Here is a 22,131-nt window from a genome sequence, read left to right on the forward strand (position 1 = left end):
TTTAACTGGATAATTCTAGAGACCATGTTCTGCAAATGCCGCAAAGGCAACCTAGCAGCAGATCACTGGTGTGGAGAACCGTTCTGGCTCATGTCAGCTGCCAAAACAGAATGAACAAAAATCAGACAAACAAAAAGACAGTGAACACACAGGCACACACGCTTTACCATAACAGAAAACACACGCACCATATTTTTACCATGTTACACCATGTTACACACACACTTCGACTTGCGTATGCACACAAGCCCAAGCTAGGACTCGCATACACGCGTGCGTCTGGCATGTACAGACAGCATTCACTGGTGTGATTAGTGTCGGACAAATAAAAACCATAAGAATACAAGGTGGTTTGCAAAGTTTCAAAAACTTTGTTGAATACTTCCCCCCCCCACCCCAAGGTAATGTTATGTACATTTTACAATAAAGACAGAATACCAACATCATAAAGATGCCCTAAAATGTATTTAAATACATCTAAAAAATGTTTTTGTTTTTAGTAATTCCGGCAAGCAAAATACCTTTCTGAAAATACAAAACTCAGAAAGCTAGAACGCAGTTGCTCTCATTTTCTGCAGAAAAACCTGCCATGGATTAAAATTTAATGAAGGATTTTTCCCCACAAAAACAGGCTCATTTTTCTACATGCTAGATTTTTTTCTTTTCTTTTAAACAGTTCAGTGACACAATGTTCTAACTACATACACAGATAATATAGTAAGAAAACACTCAACCTGATGTAAAGTTAAAATCTTCATTAATACACTGAAAAAGTAGACATATCATGCCTCTTGAAATCAAAAATACAAAAATTAAATGATTTTTTTTCTTAAAAAGATTTTCCTTATTAAGGATTTTTTTTTAAATGAAGCTGCATGTAATTTTTGTACAATACCCATGTACAATAAAACTGGTAATATACATAAAAAATTAACTGGTGTACATCTGAAATACTAATTTTTCCATCTTTTACCATAAAATCTCTATACTGTTCTTTAACAATCATACAAAATAAGCTAGCTCTTCATTAGAAAAGTGCCTGGATCCACTACAGCTGGGGTGTCAAAGCCAGAGTCACCAGGGCTCATTCGCTCGCTCGCCCGCGTGTGTGTGTGTGTGGGGGGGGGGGGGGTTTACAGCGCAGCTTCTTGGCCACAAGGAAGTGAAGATTTTGCTTTGTTTTTGCATATTTGGAGAGTGAGGGAAAGGAACAGTATATATATATTACACACACACACATACATTTAAAAAAAGACCCCCCCGCCCCAAAAAATGAATAGCTTTAAATCAAAATGATGAAGCCTCACTTGGTTCCTGCACTGGTGTGAGTGTGTGTATAGAACATGGGGGATTTGTGGTCAGGCCTTTCCTGTACCACTGTGCCCTCTCCACATCCACTGATCAATGGTACACAAGAGTGGCACATACGCACAGGACAGAACAGCGGACCATTACAGGCCCGGTTCAGACTCTGATTGACAGGTAAGGGGCAAATCGCATCTCTTACTACCACTGACATCTGTAGCAACAGGGAGGGTTCAATAATTGAGTCTAAGAGCTGCCTGTTGACATGACACGGACAGTGCAGACAGCAGCACGACAGCCTGGTTCACTGGCACCCGACACCCTCGCTCTACATTCACTGGGGGAGAGAAAATGGGGATGGAGGGGAAATAAAAAAAATAAATAAATAAAAAACTCATAACAGTCCAGTCCCTTCAGCATGTAAATGCAGTCAAAGGAGGCAATGCCTGGACTACCATCTTTAAATTCTTCCTTTCTCACATAGTCCTGGAACCGTTAGGCAACACTGAAGGGGGACACACGAGAAGTCCAAAGGACAGCACAGTCTTCAATCTTCTTCCTAACCGAGTAGAGAGCTGTAGGCTAAAGAGGTACTCTACACTTGAGTTTCAACTGCACCAGAAGAAAGGCCTTAAAACAAAACAAATGAAAACACAGAAGATGGGTTTAAACCACAGTGATGAAGCCTGCTTTGCTGGTGCTACAAAAACGCCTGCCTTAGAAAGTAACAGCTCCTCCATCGTGCTCACACAGCCAGAAGGCAGAGGTAAGAGCTGACAAAGCCTTGCTACATTTAGGTTTTTATAATACTTGTTTTAAAAACACACAAAAAAAGTATATGGGTCAACATCTTCTGCATTTACTCCCCAGTTCCGGTACCTGCAAGCAAAATATAGTTTCCATTTATATATAAAAAAGAAAACCTTCTGTGGACCCCCCCCCCCCCACACACACACACTACAGATAGGAAAAGAAACAGGCAGTGCCTGCACAGAGAATTTCCAGGTGCATTTAAAACCTCTTGGTAGAGAATTTGTATATATAGATATTCAAAATAAACTGGAGCATTAATGTTTGATCAGCCTGTCCATGATTGAGCTGCGGCTAATAGAAGGGGGGCGTACAACGTGTCAATCGCACACTGTGTCTTCAAATTTGAATCTGTGCAAAATCAGGCGACATGGTGAACAGGAGGAGGAGGGATGGTAAAGTGAAGCGTCGAAGAAACGCAGCCGAGATGAGCCAAAGCAGGTTGAAAACGTACAAGTTTGTAAAAACTAAAAACACGTAGATGGAACATGTTAGGACGAGTGGCAAAGAAACAAGAACGGGAGGCAAGCACATCCACGGCGCTCAGTCTTGTGGTGCTTGTTGCTGCTACAAATGTTACTGTACGAAATGGGTCGTCACACAACATTCAAGCTCTGGCATTTAAAATCCTTTAAAAAGGGAGAAAGCAGGGGGCTGGGATGGTGCTTCTTGGCCCAGTAGACATAAGCAATTACTATGGTCTAAACACCCCACTGTCCCCCCCACCCCACCCTGATAATGACCGTCTCCAATCATGATTTTTATAGAACTGGTTTTGTTTTTTTTAACTACAGTGGAATATTTAATTACAGAAACCATATAAATGCATGTTTTATGAACTGACCGACTAAAACTAGATTTTTCATTTTTTTAAACAAATATACAAAATGCAGGCAGACAAAGCAGGAAAACAGCCATTAAAATACATAATGAGGATAGGGGGGAGAAAAAAAAAAAAAGTGACTATTACCAGAGTATCTATGAGACTGCCTCAACTAATAAGGAATGCATAATGAAAGTCTACACTAGAGTAAGTAAAAAGTTTAAAAACCTGAACAGAAGAGAAAATTAAAAAATATATATTTTTTACTGGCCATTCCTGTTGAATCGAGAGCCTGGAGTCAGCAAGTGGCAACAGTCCCACGTGGAGCACCAAAAAGTTTGTGTCCTTTATCTTCTTTGCAACGACATCTTCAGTTAATACAGGCTGAAACTGCTGCTGGCAAAAACCGAACACTTCTGAAACAGTCCATGTGACGCGGAGAGAGAAAGTAACGATCAAAAATAAAATCATGAAATTCACTCAAGAAAGCCTGTCAATGGATCCACCCTGGTCTTGCCTACAGTATGCATGGAGTATATTTATATATATATTTATAAATTCTATAATCAGGAGATCAGTTGCTTCAAAAACCTTGGAAGGGTTTTGACTTTTTCCTCCCCTCGTTACCAGATCTCAAAAAAAAAAAAAAAAAAACCTTAAAAGCAAAATGTGGGGTTAAAATTAAATTTAAAAATTCAACAGTAATGGCAACACTTTTTAGTTGTAATCCAAAAGGGTTCTGCGTGTCTTTTCTGGTTGGTTGGTTTGTTTTTCGCTTTACTTCCGTTGTTTCCTCTCCATTTGTTTAGGCCATGCCTGCCCTCCCTGCCCGGGGCTTCAGTCTGGGGGCAGCAAGTCGTGCAGGCGAAACCGCTCCCGGATATGAGGTCTCACGTCCTCGTTCTGCAAGACAGGAACACAAAGACAACAAGTTAATACACACACATTTAAGATGAGCAGGCGCGGGAGTCTTGCTTTGTGGCAGAAACTAGAGAAAATCTGGACATAAAAGGAATCATACCAGTTCGACAAGCTTCTCCAGGAAAGGGACCAATTTCAGCAGCTCGTTGTCATTCTTATCCATGAACCAGCTTTCTATAGGAATCCCATTGGAAAGCTGTTTGGACAAGAACAATTAGATCTATGAAAAACTAACAGCTCCAAAAAAGAAAATGCTCTTAATCCAGCCATCCAGTACATTACTATTACTCGCCATTAAGCACCACACGGGGAGGTTAGAAGGGTTTCAGACTCACCTGGTATGCAAAGGCCTGTGGCGAGTTGTCAATTATAATGGTTTTGGACAGGTCCCTCCCAAGGATGTTTAAATCCTTGATATAGTTTCCTTGTACGCAAACACAATGTTCACGAAAAAGTCGGTGCCTGCGATTCAAGAAAGAGAACATTTAAAAATGCTAATCAAAATTAACACAAAGCTATTGCAGGGTGCAGGCATTAGCCTCCTCACCAGTCAGGTACCTCGAAGACACTCACCTAACCAACTGCTTCTTCGGGTCCAGGATGTTGAGCAGTTTATCTGCGTACACCTTCTTGGAGGCAGTGAAGAGAATGATCTACAAATATTTAACAGCCTTATTACTACTTTAAAACAAATGATCAGGTGGAAATTAAAGTTCAATCGTTTATCCCCTAAAGCGTGGCTTGGCAACATTAAGGACAGCTGACAAGGAGATGGATTCTGGCACAGTTACACAGCTACAATAGACACTGTATAGGGGGCAGAGAAAAGTGAACACCTCCCAGCAGTTGTTCTAGACCGAGCAGTGCACACCATTAAAAAGTGTATACTAAATGATTCCTAAACGGGGACATTTCCATAGTCTGCTCTGCAAAAGCAAGACTGTAGCTGTAGTGCGTTGAGCTGCGAGTCTCATAAATGGACAGACATTTGAAAAGGTACAGTACAGAATATATGGTCCTGTTCTTAGCTATATTTTGAATAACAAATCCCACAGATCAGTGTGTCGGGGGGGTTAAATTGCCCGTTTGGCAAGTGGATTGAACTCACCTCGTAGATCTGGGACATTCGCTCAAGGAACTCTCTGAAGAACGGCCTCAACCGTACATACACCTGAAGGCAGAAGCAGAAAACAGCCATGGGACACCACGTATGGGCACAGCAGAGTCATGAAGGTGCGTCACTTACAAATCGGTTGAAGATCAGCTCAACCCACATTTTAACCAATTTTAATACAATACTAAAAAACAAGTATTTAAAAATATTAACCTGACTGTATTCCTGTCTGTTACCTCCATTATAAACGTTGCCTTTTTACACCCTCTAGTGGTTAGTTAGGAATTACAGCAAAGTCACTTTTCACTATGGACTTGGTACATGTTCCCTTGGTAGAGGAGTACAAATAAAGGTTTAAATCTCTTTTGCCAGGACCCCAGCTGTGGAAGGCTCTGCAAGACAGGATCTGTCCCCATGCTCCTCCCTCAGGCTGCTGCTCTCTTCATTAAACAGGAAGTAAAGTGAAGTCTGTACCTGGTATATTACATCTTGAAAAAGGACAGGGAAGGTAAGGGCAGCATCTTCCAGCTCATTCAAGCTACAATGTACCAATGTTTCATCCTGTGGACAGAAAATCATATTTTGTTAATTTGTTAAACCATATACACGTTTCAGACAACACTACTATTGTCCTGCATCTCCAATAGGCTGGTCCCTTACTTTGATCCTTGCACAGCCACCTGTAACCCTGCTGATCAGTGAAGGGACACTGGGAAACTGAACTGGATGAAGCCCAGCAGCATTAAGCCAGCAGGTCCACTGTGAGACACTGCAGCTCCCAGCATAATAAACTTCCCAGGCTGCCTTGTGCTTTCATTTTATTAAAAGAAAGCCTTATTTCACACCAGGGTTGGGGTCAATTAAGTTTTAAACAAATTCATGGGCTAATTCCAACTCAAATCTTTTACTTTTTTGAATCGATCAATTCCAATTTGAATTCGTAATGATTCTTGTAATTCAAATTAATGAATTGGAATTGTGATTCTTCTAATTGGAATTGAATTGGATTTGCGAATTGGAATGTAGACATTATAAGCTGGAATTGAATTTGTAATTGTCAATATCTCATACTTCAGAATTTGAATTGGAAATACTTTTCATGTGCTTTGTTTTAAATCATTTATTTTGTAATAATTGTGTTTATCACATTTTTCAATGATTTAGACAATACAATGTTTACAAGAATGTTTTATTATTAAAATTACAGGCATATGCTTCTCAGGTCCATTTTTCCTGGCCTCCTAGCAACTGAGGAATTTCTATTATCTGAATCTCAGCCAATGAGTTCCTCATCCACCTAACAGACACTCATACAAGATAGTGTCGTAGTCCTGCCCTCTTGTTGGGAAGGATATATCCCAAGAACCATCTCAATTACTTGCAATTACCCACTGTTCTAAAACTTACTATATAAGGACCTACCTTGCTCTCCTTGTTTGTTGGGTAGAAGGATTGTGGTGGTATTGACTTTTTTTTTTTTTTTTTTTTTTTTTTAAAGGATTGCTTGTGGTTTTGACTTGGACTGTTACCGAGAACCCTGATTTCGTGATTGAACATGGACTGGCTGAGGACCCACTGCTTACCGATTTGGACAAACACTTTCACAAGAAGCCTCTGGCATTTGATCACTTTGAAAACGTAAGTTATGGTAACAAAGAAGGAAACCGTTTTAAGATTAAGGAATTAGAGTGGGAGAAATATCAAATTTTGCAGAATTGATCCAAATTTGGAATGGAGATGAATTGAACTGAAAAGGAATTTAGGAAAGTGTTTTGGATAATGAATTGATTTGATATCATTTAAAGGGATAAAGAATTAAATAGGAATTGAATTAGTGGAATTGACCCCAACCCTGTTTCAGACATCTGACTGGGGTGTCCTCTAAGAATATGAAAGCTGAACACACACACGTAAAGTTATTAACCGAACTTTAACATGAGCACAACAGACATCAACAAGCGCCAGTCAACTCAGGAAGTTGTGCACGTGTCCATGCACATACAAGGGGGGAACAAGACTGACAGATCAGAGTGCGTTTCACCGCCTTCACACAGCCAACATGTAGAAGAGTGACTATCCCAGAGCGGCACGTTCACTCACCAGGTCCAGGACCAAGGAGAACTCGGGTGTGCTTCTGGTCTTCAGGGGGAGAGCTGGTTTGCGATTTAGCTGCTCCTCCGTCAGTGGCGGGACATGTTTGATGAAATAGTACCTGCAGGAAAAAGAGGCATCAGTAGAGGGAGGGAAAACTACAACAACGATTATACCAACAGTCCAAGCCTTTATTTACAAGCCTGCCAAACAGCCGTATTAAACAATACGGCATAAGACAGGTTTGTTATAATACTACTGGCATAGGAATTTACCTAGAAGTACATTCTCTGATATTCTAATCTAGACAGACTTGTACCAATTAATTGCTATAAGCTCAGAAGTCTCTAAAGCAAGGCAGCAGGAGGATCCTTGCTCAGGGGAAGGTGCCAAAGATGGAGACATGTGAAGGACTGTGTAGGCCATTGTTTCAGGGCACTATGGAGCTCTGTACAGAGGGGTCACTCACGGGTCAAACACCTCCCAGTCCTCCTCATACGTCCCTTCAGAGGGAGCCGTAGGAGCCTCAGAGTAGCCACTATCTGGGGTCGACCCTGGGGCTGGAACAACAGGAGGCAAGAAGAAGAGTAAGTGCATATAGTGGCGGGCAAAAGAGACTAAACAATTACTGGTATGGATAAAGGGAAACCCACCAAGTGACAATAAAAAGCAATAAGCTTTGGTAGCTTATTTGAACTAGTTGCATCATCTAAAAGAAGCCCAAGTAACACAACCAATTGAACTGTGGCTGTGAGGTAGGTGAGCAGGGTGCACACACCTGTGAGAGGGGGAAGGTCCCCATCAGACACGATCTCCCCCTCCTCGGAGGCGCTGTCGGTGGTGGGGCGCAGGGGCAGGGGGGGACTGGGGTACAGCATGCCCTCGGTGGATGTGGCCGTGCTGGTGGGCATCTCCTCCACTTGTTCCATATCCAGCTGCTTGACGATCTCCTCGGCCTCCACCGCTTGCCCGGGAGAGTCTGACCCCGACGTGCCTGGAGGACGGTGAGAGGGAGGACGGTGAGAGGGAGGGGTGGTGAGGGGGGGCAGTGCAAGGACCCCATCCAAACAGTCTGCCTTCTAAGCTGGAAAACCCCTTCCACACTGTTCACAATGTTACTTCAGACCCTCTGTTCACGTGCAGACATTTTCACACTGGACAGTCGCAGTGGACATGAGTGTCACAAATAATGTAAAGATCCAATAGTAATGGGTACACATCAGGGAAATCCGATGGAAATCTTTCGCTGTATAATATAATGGGTCGTCACCTGGCATCTGCTAACAGGATCCTGCCCAAGGACTGAACAGTCCCAGGGTGGCTGTAATGGCAACCTTACCATTTTTATTTGCTGGTGAGAAGAAGTTGAAGACAGGAGAGAATATGGTCCCCAGCAGAGTGGTCCGCGGAGGGCTTCCCACAACATCCGGCGGCTCCTCTAGCTTCCCATTGGGCTTCACAGGCTTGGTTGTGTTGTGAATTGTAGCATCTGCAGGAAGCAGGAAGAAACAGGATGCTGAGAGAGGGAGGGATGGGAGGACCAGAGATAGTTGCAACTTACAACTCATTTACACACACTGCTAAAATCTTTTTTTTTTTGTTGCTAGTAAGGCGCTGGGGTTCAACAAACATCCAACATTTTTAATGAGCAGAAGCCAGGTCAAGCTTATTTAAAAGTCCCCTTGACTGGCTGGCAAGCGCAGGGGACAGCACCCACAGCCCTGCACCCAGGCCACACAGCACTCACCCCCATTCACAGGGCTTTTCCGCCGGACACGGGAGAGGGGCTTGTCAGCCAGGTCTCCAGCCTGCGGCGTGGAGGATATCAAGTTATTGTCCAAGTCGCAGTCGATCCGGCTCCTCTTCGCAGGGTTCTCCTGCTCCACCTGGAGGACAGGAACGATAACAGACACAGGCAAGCATATGAGAAAAGGCATGTATGAAATCGCAAAAGTATATACAGCATGATGGGTAAGTGAATTTATCTGGCATTTCTGGCAAAACCAAAGGGCAGGGGAAGTTGAAATTGCATATGATCATTAAGAGAACCAGGTGGACACACATGCACAGGGGGAGGAAAACAAACAGAGGTGGGGAGTTGCTAGCAGTGACATACCTTGGCGGCATTTCCTCGGATGAATTTCTTGATTGATGAGAGCAGGCCAGTTGTCTCAGTCTTCTGTGGTTTCCCAGCCCCAACCGGCGAGCACTCCTCCACCTCCGAGTGTTTCCTTTTGGACCGGGACGGCCGCGGCGTGTGCGCAGGGTTCGACTGCTGAGATGCCTTGCGCATTCTCAGCCTCATCTTCTTAATGGTCACATGTAAAACTGGGGAGAGGGGGGGAAGTCTATTTAAATACACTTCACTTAGTCATCTCCAGGCCCATGCAGACAAAACAGCAGCTGGCTCCAGAAAGGAAACTGGAGAAAGTGAATCCAATAAGTCCATTAAAAAAATATTTAAAAAATAAAGTTGCACTTATCAAAACCATGCAGGAAGACCACCCAGGGATGTGAAAACAAGCACAAGGAGCAGGCAGAGTTCAGATCTCAGTGTGGTGTCTAGGAAAGGCTGTTTTCAGGGCTTCTCCTCAGAAGAAACTGGCCCCTAGGTTACAGAGTCTCACTCTCTCATTAAGAGAATTGTTCTCCAGCCACTGCAGCAACACAGGCTTTCACAGCAGTGTCAGCAGCACACCAGACCTGATACCAGAACCCTTCAATGACAGACTGGGACCAGATTTTGCCCATTTTACAGAAGCCAGCGAAGATTAAATGGTTCAAATCTATTGTAAACCTGATCAGCTGATCTAAAACATACATTCATTAGTTCCAAGTGTGCACACATCTCAGCATCGGCACGATGCCCTGTTGGGGTATTGCCAGCTCTGCCTCTGAGAGAATGTGATGTGTGGAGAGCACAAACTCCCCTTCTGGTGACATAAGCGCGAGACGAATGACGGGGCCTCTGGGGACGTGGGAAAAACAGGCTGGACTGGACTGTCTCAGCTGGACATCCCAAGGACAAGCCTGGGGCTCCAAATATGCAACTGAAAAATGGAAAACAAAACCGTATCCCCACAGTGGCTGGTATATATATGGTGGGTTGAGTACATCTGAACACCTCCCTTGTCCATCTCTACTGCCCTCCCTGCTACCCTCTGCCTCATACAACGATTGCAAAACTCAAAGTGAGTTCACATACAGAAGTGAGCAGATCAGAGTAATTCCCTACATATTCAAGGGGTTTAAACTCAATGTAAATTCAATAATCTACCAAATGGAATTAAATAGATAGAGGCTATTGGGGGGGTGGGGGGGCCAACAAGGTGTCCATAAGGAACCAAATTGGACTACCCCCAAATACAGGGTTGTTAGTCTCACTACAGCAGATGTGGGGGACCAATCAGTTTTATCCTGACCATTTTTTTAAACTTAAAAATAACCCCCCCCACAACCACCACCAAAAATAAAAAGATCTACCCAAACTGTGAAATCCACCCCCACCCCACTCTATATAAAAACTCAAGTTACAGCTTTCCTCAGAGTCTTAATCTGTGAAGAATGCATTCAGAAACAGTTCAACATCTGGCTGCAGTCAGGATATAATTTCCTCTGCAACCACAGTAAGTCATAGCGGCCTGCGAGAGCCAAGACTTCATGAATTCAACATGCACGTCCCCTTCAGAATACATTAAAGCCCAGATGAAAATTCAGAACGGCCACAGGAGAGAACCTGCGGTCCCGTTTCAGCCGAGATTAAGTAACCAACTCACAGACATAGGATGCACATGTGCAGATTCTAGCAAGTGTAGTGGAACATGGCCCAAGCCATAACTGGACACTCTGGAAGAGGTGAAAGAAGATTAGAACCACAGGAAAGTCTCCATTCACAAAACAGTGAAGATCAAGATAATCCAGACCTGTCAAACCTTCAAACACTCAAAACGATGTGTCCAACTGATTGACTGACCACCCAATCCATCAACCAGCCAAGTCAATAAATCCATGGAGATATCCACTGGCTTTTCAGGACAACAAAAGTGACCAGGCCAATGCTGCAGTTTTCCACTGCACTGCCATGCAACAGAACCACATGAAAATCAGCAAGTCATCTCAGTCTGACACCCAGCACAGCATAACTCCACCCTCCCCGAAAGCTTAACCATTATATACATTTTAAAATCACTGCTGCTTGTAACAACGGTCCAAATCCACACCTAAAAATAAACAAGGAAATCACCAGCATCACCCATCCACTGAATTTCAGCAAGGTACGACTTCCATACTGACACCTGGAATCAGCAACAGGTGGGCAAAACTCATTCCTGGGCATTTGAACTAGTTAAAATAGTGTCAAGAGCAGCTGCAAGTCCTGAACCTGATAAACCAGAGTTCTCAAACCTATTCACATTTATTTTCCCACTGGTCCATTCTTTAGACTAAAAACACATGGAAGTAAGAGTGGGGGGGGGAAATAAATGAGTACAGAACACAGAGCCCTCAATTCTACATCTCTTCCTCCAGTCATTATATAACAGAGGAAAAATATGTCTGGACTTGCCCTGAGATGCTAGCACAACACGGTGATTGTTAAAGGCACACGTGAGACTTATTTAAGCCAAACTAATGTTATACAGTAACACTGCATTAAGAAAAACATGCACTGGTTCATTGTTCCTTCAGGAACTAAAACTCCAAATATTTTTCCCCTCAATAAAGCCTATTGCCAAGTGTCCTGTTGTATCGATCCAGTCTCTGGCGATGTGCATATTAATCTGTGCTGTGCTTTAAGGGACTGCATTTACACTATGCAGCAGGGTGATTCAAATCATTCAATCAGGCATCGTTCGTGTTGGACAACCCCCTCTGGACAATTTTAAACTCCTACCACTCCAACCCCCTCCCCTCTTTTTGCAACAAACTGAATCACTGTGGTATCCCCTCACTAGCTTCATGGTGAAGAATGGACTAACAGCTGACCTTAAGCATTAGGCAGGTGTAAGCAATTGATTGTTCTAGTAATTAAAATTAAGGAACCATGGAATGCCACGGCATACAGGACAGTGAAAGGACATCCACCCACCCCCACTGTTCATACCCAAACCGCAGAATGGAGATTCTGAAGCCTGGCGCAGATCCAGCCTGGACAAGAGCTGCTGGAGCAGAGCGCGAGCCAGGGAGTGGGAATAGCACCACACGGTTTTTAGCTGAAAAATGGTTTTCAAATCAACTCAGCCAGGACACCTCTAACCAGGAAGACAGGGTTGGTTCATGCAAGTTAGACTGTCCATCAAACATCACCTGCCTTCCAGAGCTGCTGATACACAGTCAGTAACTCAGCCATGGGTGTGATTAATTGATTACTGAACAGACCTATTCCACTAATTATAAATGCTAACACTGCCCCCCCCCCCACCCCCACCCCCACTTCATGTTTGAGTTGTTTGCTATGCTAGTTCTGTGGCAGAACTCGCCATGGGAAGAAGTGTAGTTGTGTAGTGTAGACAGATTTACCAGTCCTGGAGACTGGCACAGCACCGTGCTGCAGATGCATACTTTAAACCGACTCCCAGGAGAAGCAGGATTATAAATGCCTCTTTCACATTAGGGCAGGAGGAACGCATAGACTCCAAACCCTGCTCCCCCAGGGTTTCTGTGAATGGTTACCCATTTTAGACCTGATAAAACGTTTAAACTGGCCTAACTATGTGAATACATAGATTTGATACTTTGAAATCAGGGGGAATGAAACCCTGCAGATCCTATTTCCACCTGACCTCACAAACCCCCATCCCAGAGGAGCAGAGTTCCGGAACCATGTTCCAAGAATTCCAGGATCCTTATGATTCTGTGACTTTCAGAAAAACCACCAAGCCCCAGGCATAACCCTGCTAGTCAGAACATACATAATGGAAGAACAGGAGAGGAGAGAGGAAGAGGGGGGTTTAGTTGGGGGGGGGGGAGCTGCTGAGCAATGAGCAACAGGTCAGCAACAGGGACTGGGGTTCATCTGGGAATATGCAATTTCATGGGCCCTCACAGGGTTTATCACAGTTTCCCGATTTCTAAAATCGAAGAAAATGCAAAATTACGAATGCAGCTCAGGAACAATGCGAACTGCCGTCGTCCCCCAGTTCGTGCATTGAGCGCGCTCCTCCAGCTCTGGCTGCAGCACGAGCAGCTTTGTTGCTTCCAGAGTCTCCCTGCCTATTTTTACCAACACAAAGCATGAGTCATATGCAGTTCCCAGCGTAGAGCTGCCAAAAGCATGAGCAACATATTTGCCACTTTCATTTCATTTTCATTAAAAGAAAAAGGAAGGGGAGGGCGAAGAAATTGAAAACAAGTTAAAATACTCTAAATTAAATCAGACAATCAGTTCATCTTTCACTGGCAAATGCATACTTGATTAAAAAAAAAAAAAAAACACAGAGGGGATTAAAAACAGATGTTATAATACGCAGAGAAAGCCTCCCTCCAATTTTATTCCGTCCAAAGACTAGCACTACATACACATCTTCGGCATTTCTCCCCTGAGGCTAATTACTGAGAAATGTACCTAAAAAAAGAGTGGGGGGGGATAATGGTATCCTGAAACTCCCTTTTATGCCAAATATACATCCATCTCAAATGGTCACAGTAATCAGCCAGTGCAGACAAAGGAGCGATTCCAATATTTTTAACAAAGAAAATATTCGTCCTCTTAAGTTTAGAACTATTTCCAGTCCTTTACGTATGTATTGGCCTCTTACACAATTCAACCATTATGATTCTACACAATTCTTATAAAGAAAAGAAAGAAATAATTTACTTTATACTACTACTAGCCCCACTACTTTAAATGCAGGATCAGTAGAATAAGCAATTACATACAAGCATCAATAAATACAATCCAGCAGAGAAATTAAAGCCCTCTCCCTAGCCCAATGTTTCAACACAAAAGCACATGGACTCTACTTCGTATCCAGCGTAAGACAGGCCTGTGCGATATTCCTACATTCAGAGCAGGATAAAGCCCCAGCACATCCCAACAGTGGTTTCCGCAGTCAGTCCTGTGTATAAAAGAAGACTCACATCTTAACCTACAGCTTGCAAACATGATGCCAAAACCCTTTGCCTCTAGGGCAGGGAAGATCCCACCAGACGTAAGACAGCTCTGATGATGCACTCACTTGCTGCTTTCACATCAGAAGAAAGCAAGGACGGCAATAAGACCACCCCAGTGTCCCCATCCTACAGGTAGTAAAATTCCACAGCTTAAATATTTTAATACAGCTTTATTTAATAGACGACCCGGGTGTTTTCATGACTGTTCTTGAGCGCAGGTTTTTTTAAGTTTGTTAAAATCCTACCACTCCAACCCCCTCCCCCAAACCAGACACTTTCATTTTGGCTAAGGTGATTAAAGTTTGGTGGGGGTTTTTGTTTTTATGAATGTTCCATCGACCACCAGGAGGTGCAATCTTTTAGTTATTTTTGGAATACAGTTGAACACATGCAAATTAAGAATTTATACTTGCTATTTAAACACAGGAACATGCATCTTGCAAAACACTGTAGTTCTGATATTTGCATAATTTGTTCATTTCACTTTCAGATTTTGGTTCAGAGGTCATGCTTTAACCGCTCTGGGAATAGCATCACACGGCAGAAAGGTCAGCTCCATTAGAAGATGGGGAGACTGCTACTTGTCCTCACCTGCCATTTATCAGGTCAACCCTAAGAATTGGTTACATGGCAAACCGTTTGCAGTGGCTTTTCCAAAGAGAAAACTGTGCAAAGCTATAGCGGCTTTTTTCCTAACTGTACAAAGAATAAGTGTTCCATTTCTTTTAGATAATGCATCCATCAACACAGAACTACAACAGGTCATTTCAACAAAACACGTGAAGAATTTTGCATTACTTATTATGGCAACAAACAATACAAAAGTCAGCCGTTAAAATGTTTTGTTTTGGGTGCAACTGTTTTTCTTTAGACAGGGTGAGAGGCTGGTTCTACCCCAGAGATAGAAAATATATATTTACACGTATAAATTGATATGTTACATAAATACACAGACACTCACATATGAATATATTCAATAAAAAAACTACAACTTTGAGAACTCTGAACATCCTAAAGAGTAACTTGCTAATAGACAAGTCTTCCCGACTTACAGGTCGTTGGATGAAATTCTCCATTCTAACAGTCTGTGTGCAGAGTGCAGCTGCATCATCCAGTTTGCACCAACCCAACCATGTGTGTAAAGGGTGTCCGTCTCCCTTTCTGCTGTAGCGAAAGCAGAAGATTGTTACTAAAGGCACTAGGCTCTAGCACCATAGCCACAGTCTTTGCCAGGATTTGTATTCTGCTTTGTACGTGAAGGAGACAAAGCTGTCTACAGCTACTGTGCTCCCGATGTGAAAAGGCAGGTAGTATCTCATTAGGTGCTAAACTAGAAGCACATGATATAGGATTAGAGAAACCAATACATGTACAGTACTCTTAAGTACACCACTAAGATTTGATTAACTCATGAAGGATTGTAGGGACATACCCAGTGACCTGAGGGAGTATAAAAATAAAGCCTAACAAAATTAGGTTCTGATGCATTCAAAGCAAACAAAACGACTGCATGAAAAAGTTTCGTACATCATAAACGATCTCGAGCACGGATATGAAAATTAAGAGCACAAAGGATCAAGGTTTACTTACAGAACAGCTATGATTGTATCCGTTTAGTAGTTTGTCACAAAGCGCAGTCTCGTAATGTTTAAACAAAACAGTCATACTAAAAAAAATAGTGTTACAAAAAGATAGTAGTACAAAAATAACTACCTGTGCATGGTCCCTGTAGACCATCAAGAAGCCGTGCACGGATTAGCGAGGAGTTCCTACACAAGTGCATCTACGGTCAAGTACAGCGCGCAGGGTAGCAGCTGCAGTAGTGGCAACAGCCCCGGCGTGCAGGACCATCCACAACAGAGCTCACATTTCTGCACGAAAACAACGTCCAGCAAGGCGATTTCAGCTCGATCGACCGAGTTAAAATCATGCTTCTCTCTGGTGAATGTCTGTCCACATTTCGAGAAAAAGTTGAGTGAATACACCACCCGAAGACCACAGACGGACGGCAGGGAGATGCATTATGAGCAACGCCCCCTAAAAACAGCACAAGACAAACCAGTGAATGTGCATCTATGTCCGGACTCAAACCAGACAACTCTGGTGACACAAAACAAAGCCACAAACCCTATTATTCGCTGCATTGAAACTTTTCGCTGCACGGTCGGAACGACACAAAAAGACGCATTTGTCCTCCTTGGTGTTATTTTCCCTCTCTTTAATTGGCTACCTTGTTTTGCAAAGACACTCGAAGATCCCGCCCCTGCGAGGGAAGGTGGGCGGGAAAGGGGAAGGGGAAACCGGTAGGATGTCAGACTCAAGCCCGGGGCGGGAGATGGAAAACAGGCCCAGGCCTAACCCCCCCAAAAGCGCTCCGTTTGGCTTTCTTCAGTTACTCCGGCAGGCATTTTATTTTAATTAAAACGACTTTCCTCACCTTCAACACAGACGTCAGGCGATTTGTTTGATCACACACAGTGATCTGCGGCACATTCACGACTCCTTCAATACACCAGGTAACACCTTGTTTCACACAACTTGTTTATGGCAAGATTTTTTTTATTTTTATTTTTTAAACACAAACCTATGAAACTAAGTAAAGGAAACGGGAAGATAATTAATTCGAGAAAAATAAAACAAACGCAGAAATCCGCGGGGGGACTGGTACTGCCCCACACCTGCCGCGCTTTGAACTCCCCGGTGCGGGAAGGGGCTCGCAGAGACGCCGAGATTTAAACCAGAAGCGGCCGAGCTGCGCCGCACGACAGCAGAGTCAATATTTATTTACAGACACACAACCCCTCAAACCCGCGGGAATCGCGCCTCCCTCACCTGCCAAGGGGCCGGAGTATCGCGTCGCCGAGCTGGTTGTCTTTGCCTGGCTCCTACTCGCCGCCGCGGGGACTGGCGCTGCCTCTGGCCGCTTGTGGCTCGCTGTGTTTAGGGACAGTCTCTCCGTTTCTGCGCTGCTCCTCCAGTCGCCATTTCCCGCCTCCTTACCGACCCGCAGCACCGACACTCTCGATGGCAGAGACCCGGATGAGCCGCCGAGCCGCGCAGGCGCAGACGTCAACCTGCTCCTCCCCCTCCCCATGCCTTTCAACACAAACAAACTCCTCCGAGAAAGGCTGGGCTGCGCTGTGTTGCTATTGCCACTAGACACTTGCCTTTTGTCTTTAGCACGACAAATAATAAGTCATACAAAATGCATTTAATCGTAGCCTTTGAAAACGCCTCTCAGAGTCCCCTTACCCTTAGGTGGTTTTGTAGTCGTATTCGGTTGCAACTTTTGCATAGTAATAATGCAATGAAAAACAATCACAGTTATGAACACCGGTTTGGGTATCTTTCAAAGTATTACGTAATTCCCGTTCAAGTGGGGGGGTGGGGAGAAACAACGAATTCCCATTCCTTGTTCCATTTACGATGTATACAACTTGGTTATTTGCAAGGACGAGGGGACAGCGAGATGTCGCCACTCGGGGAGATCACGGGAATGAACTGAGATAAATGCATCGATCGCGTCTGCCCGGCCCGAGCATCAATACACACTTATCAGTTGTACATTTCGGTAGCCCATCAATGAAATGAAACGATCGCCGTAATCATCAGGTTGTCTGCCGGTTAATATGTAACCATTCCAGAATAACACACGTGTTCACATCTGACACTACCTGTGATCCGTCTTGATTGATTGGTTGATTGATTGATTCCATCGAAAAGGGAGGGCAGGCGGATCTGGAATCGGGCTCGCTCTTGTCAGGTCCCTATGCATCGGTGCATCACTAGACACTTTCAAGATCGCATGCCGTGTACTCATTGATCCCAGTTCACACGGATTGATTTTATCTGACGGAACCTTCTCCTGTTCTGTGTGTGTGATCGTAGTATTAAAGCTGCAGAAACTGAATAGGATTACCATTATTATAGATTTCTTTTGACAGATCACCACGATAGATGCACACATTCATTCACACATTAAGATGGCAGGGCTGGGGGTGTGTTGTCTCCCCAGAGATACGGATGCGCGCTGTGTTTTAGCATAATTGGCAGTGGAAACAGCGAGGGGCGCCGCAGGTGAACAACCAACACAAACAGGCTTCCTGGAGCTCTTCAATAATTGATAAGGCTGGCTTATGAGACAAGCACTTCATCTGGTGCGAGCGCGATATTGCGCACTTATTAGGATGCAACTGTAATGGTGCCCATTACTATTAATTATTATTGCTAAACTCCCAATGTCTTCCCTCAACCACCCGTTTAAGGAGACAGCTCCCTGTGACAGCACGCATTTCTGCCTTACTCTGGATAGCCGCCCAATGCGAATTATTCATGTGCCAAGACAATGCAGGCAGGGCTAGACTCCTACAGGAAAACACGGAGCGCCTGGAGACTTGTGTATCTAAGCTTACATTTGTCTAGAGACGGTCACCTCCAATCGATTTTGTGCACAGCGCCTGACGCCTGGTTTGCGCCGCATTGGTGGGGCTGGCTTTGACTGGGAGTGCTCAGCTGTCCATCACCGAGCTCGGAAACTGGCCAAACCAGGATGCAGCAGAACCCGGAGCATTGCTGCCGATCCCCAAGTGAAACGTGGGGGCTTTCACACAATGCATGCTCACCAACAAACAAGCGCAGGTGAACCGACCAGTGTAGGCGGCTGTGTGTGTGTGTGTGTGTGTGTGTGTGTGTGTGTGTGTGTGTGTGTGTTGGAACAGCAGGTACCTCCACGTACCCTAGACTCTCTGACTTGAGTCTGGATTCCTATTTATTAGACCAGTGGTTTTCAAACCGGTCCTGGAGTACCCCCTGCCCTGCTGTTTTTTGTTCCAACCGACGTTTTAATTGCTTAATTGAATCCTTAATTGACCTAACAAAGCACTATACCATTCAATTAAGTAATTAAGACCTAGTTTGGAACAAAAACCAGTAGGGCAGGGGGTACTCCAGGACCGGTTTGAAAACCCCTGTATTAGACGCATTAAACCAGGGACTCAGTATGGGGAAGACCTGCCACCTAAAGCACAAAGTCAGTCCTTCTAGGTCAGGGGTGGCTAACCCTGGTCCTGGAGAGCCGCAGGGTCTACAGGCTTTTGTTCTATCCAGATCGTTAACTGCTTAATTTAAGCAATTGTTGGTCTTAATTAGGCAAAATGTCCCTGTGTTCAGGGTATCCATTCATTGGTAATTAAGAGAGACCTGGAAATCCTGCAGGATTGCGGCTCTCCAGGACCAGGGTTAGCCATTCCTGTTCTAGATAGTGGGCTGGCACTGACCTGATGAGCAGACAATTATTCCTCACCAGTTTAGCCAACCTCACACCGTTTCTCATTTGGATGATATTTAGTTACCTTAGAACAGGGGGTTTCAAACCGGTCCTGAAGGACCCCTTGCCCTGCTGTTTTTTGTTCCAACCTAGGTCTTAATTACTTAATTGAATGGTATATTGCTTTGTTAGGTCAATTAAGGATTCAATTAAGTAATTAAGACCTTGGTTGGAACAAAAACCAGCAGGGCAGGGGGTACTCCTGGACCGGTTCAGAAACCCCTGCCATAGAAGATCAGATACATCGCCTTTTATTCCCTTAACCCTCTTTTCTCCAGAAATCTTCTTCCTGAATCAGTGGTTTTCAAACCGGTCCTGGAGTACCCCCTGCCCTACTATTTTTTGTTCCAACCTAGGTCTTAATTACTTAATTGAATGGTATAGTGCTTTATGTCAATTAAGTATTCAATTAAGCAATTAAGCAACGTCGGTTGGAACAAAAACCAGCAGGGCAGGGGGTACTCCAGGATCGGTTTGAAAACCACTGCTCTGGAGAAATGCGTCAGAGTGGGTAAGAGTTGAAAGGAAAGCGAGAATGCCAGGCTGAACAACTGCTAATTCACCCGGCTGATACGACTGTCCGGCGTTATAAATCACAACGGGAGTAGTTCAAGGCAATCTTCTGCATCCGTATGTTATTTGTTAAAATTCACAGTTGGCATATGTCTGTTTGGGAAATGGTGGACTTGCAATGGAAGAAAGAAAAAGAACAGACATGCTCGCAACAGGAGCGGACGAGAGAGAGAATAAAGAGGGAAAACTAGACACGTCCGTGCCTTGAGAGAAAGACAAAGTGGATGAGGGGTTTCCACCTGGGAGTCAGGCAGAGCTGCGCGCTGTTTCAGGGTGAGCTGCGAGCCGCGCCGCTCGGTGTGCGATCACAATGACACGAACAGGCACTGGGGTGGAAATGCGCCGGGATTCTGAAAACAGGCAGCGGTTGTCATGGCAATGCATTATGAAAGATACAGCTGGTGGTATCAGGGATGAGTGCTTCAGAACCCAAACCATGTAATAAAGAGCTTAAAGATTTTTGGTTGAATTTCTCCATATTTGTGTGTGCGCACTTTGTAACAAAATAAAGATAAAAAAGAACAAACAAATCTGTTCTTATATAACGCTATTTTGTTCAGTGTTGTCGCTCAGATCTCTCTGTTGCAAGCTAACAAAACATGCATAAAAATGCCTGCAATCTCAACAAGCCCAATCACAAAAGTAGCCGGATTTCAAAATAGCAGAGAATGGAAAAAAGGACTTGGATTTCTAGAGCTGTAATATTGATACCTTCCAAGGCCAATTAAGAACAAAATACTTTGAATAAGTGCCCCAAGCCTCTAACTGTTAGAATCCAAGCTGTGAGCAATTGTTATTTTAAGAAAAATAAAATGCATATCAGAACTTAAACAAAATAATTAGGTTAAAATAATTGCATTATTTTAACGTCTCCTAAAGTCCCCTACTTCTGGTTCACAACAAAGGTTTTTGGAATACATTTAAATGTACCTTTTATTTTTTGTGGTTACAAATCCAAAATAGCCAAAACTACAGAGACCTACAAGCCAACTTTTATCGGTTTTTAATCACTATTAAACCATTCGACCCTGAGCAGCCACAATAAAACACATTAACATTAAATCGAGATTGATAAATCTCCTTAAGCCTTTGACAGATTAGGTCCGAAAGGTAATCAAACCAGCGCTTCATTTGTAAAAGAGGCAAACTCAGGAAATCATTAATTCTGCAGGCGGAGGACCATGTGTGGGTTTTAGAAACCAATCTCCACTGACAATTTTATATAATTGTCAGTGGAGATTGTGTGTGTGTGTGTGTATATATATATATATATATATACACACACACACACACAATCTTATTTATTAGACTTGTAATGTAATGTAATTGTAACGCTTAAAATATTACTACAATATACATACAAAAAACAAACATAACATTCTTTTAGGAAAAAAAAGTATTTATTGAAAAATGTTAACACATCAGGAACATCCAGCAGTCATGCAGTATCCTTAAAGCACTATTAATGTTGAAATTACTTCAGTGCAGGAAGGTTATTTACTCCTAAAAGTCCTGGAAAAATAAAGGTCGATTTCATGATCTCGAGTCAGCTGTGCTGGCGCAGATGTAAACCTCAACAGATAGGTCACCAACTGCAGCCTTTTGGAAACTGGAAAAAACACAGACCACAATGCAGAGAGGGGAGTAGGTTGGGGGTGGACATCTTGCATCTCGTGGGGCAAAGATCCAGCACGGCCTTCACCGAGTCACAGTTGGTAAATGCAATTAAAGCAGTCCGCTCCCCCCCAATTAAGAGGTTTCATAATTGTCCTTTCCTCCACGCTTCTCCTACAGGTGGCAATAACGTTCACTAAAGGACCTCAAGCCTTTCATGCACAAAAAATGAGAAGTCAAAAATAAGGACAAACAATGGAAGCAGTTCAGGGAAATATTCTTAGAAAAGATTAACCCTTTTTTCTTCTTCTTCCCACCATTGATTTATAGAACGTCATCCTCATTTGCAAGTATCATGCAACAATGTAGAGCAATTTTTTAAACCGCCTTTTGTCTGAACCCCACTTGCCCACCACCACCAAGACAGCACATGGCTGTTTTGAG

The 22,131-nt window shown here is 43.7% G+C and overlaps 1 protein-coding gene across 1 annotated transcript; it reads right to left on the minus strand.

The window, feature by feature from the left end:
- Positions 1 to 136: 136 nt before the first annotated feature.
- On the minus strand, positions 137 to 17,216 carry LOC136747930 (CTD small phosphatase-like protein 2). Its single transcript, XM_066701258.1, has 13 exons — positions 17,007 to 17,216; positions 9,181 to 9,392; positions 8,812 to 8,950; positions 8,404 to 8,553; positions 7,843 to 8,058; positions 7,534 to 7,624; positions 7,074 to 7,185; positions 5,448 to 5,534; positions 4,968 to 5,030; positions 4,433 to 4,512; positions 4,195 to 4,321; positions 3,960 to 4,055; positions 137 to 3,841 (listed from the first exon to the last, which is right to left on the minus strand). The coding sequence occupies exons 2-13, from the start codon at positions 9,367 to 9,369 to the stop codon at positions 3,776 to 3,778; spliced, it is 1,416 nt and encodes a 471-aa protein (XP_066557355.1). The 5' UTR covers positions 9,370 to 9,392; positions 17,007 to 17,216; the 3' UTR covers positions 137 to 3,775.
- Between the last annotated feature and the right edge of the window lie 4,915 nt (positions 17,217 to 22,131).

This window comes from Amia ocellicauda, chromosome 4, assembly GCF_036373705.1.
Source record: "Amia ocellicauda isolate fAmiCal2 chromosome 4, fAmiCal2.hap1, whole genome shotgun sequence".
Lineage (NCBI taxonomy): Eukaryota > Metazoa > Chordata > Actinopteri > Amiiformes > Amiidae > Amia > Amia ocellicauda.

What these genes read in the sequence shown, in the direction of transcription:
- LOC136747930 (XM_066701258.1), bottom strand. Translation starts at nt 9,369, where the DNA reads ATGAGGCTGAGAATGCGCAAGGCATCTCAGCAGTCGAACCCTGCGCAC. An exon ending in GACTGGGAGGTGTTTGACCC is followed by an intron (nt 7,186 to 7,533) that starts GTGAGTGACCCC and finishes TTTTTCCTGCAG; the next exon opens with GTACTATTTCATCAAACATG. An exon ending in TGGAGAAGCTTGTCGAACTG is followed by an intron (nt 3,842 to 3,959) that starts GTATGATTCCTT and finishes CCTGTCTTGCAG; the next exon opens with AACGAGGACGTGAGACCTCA.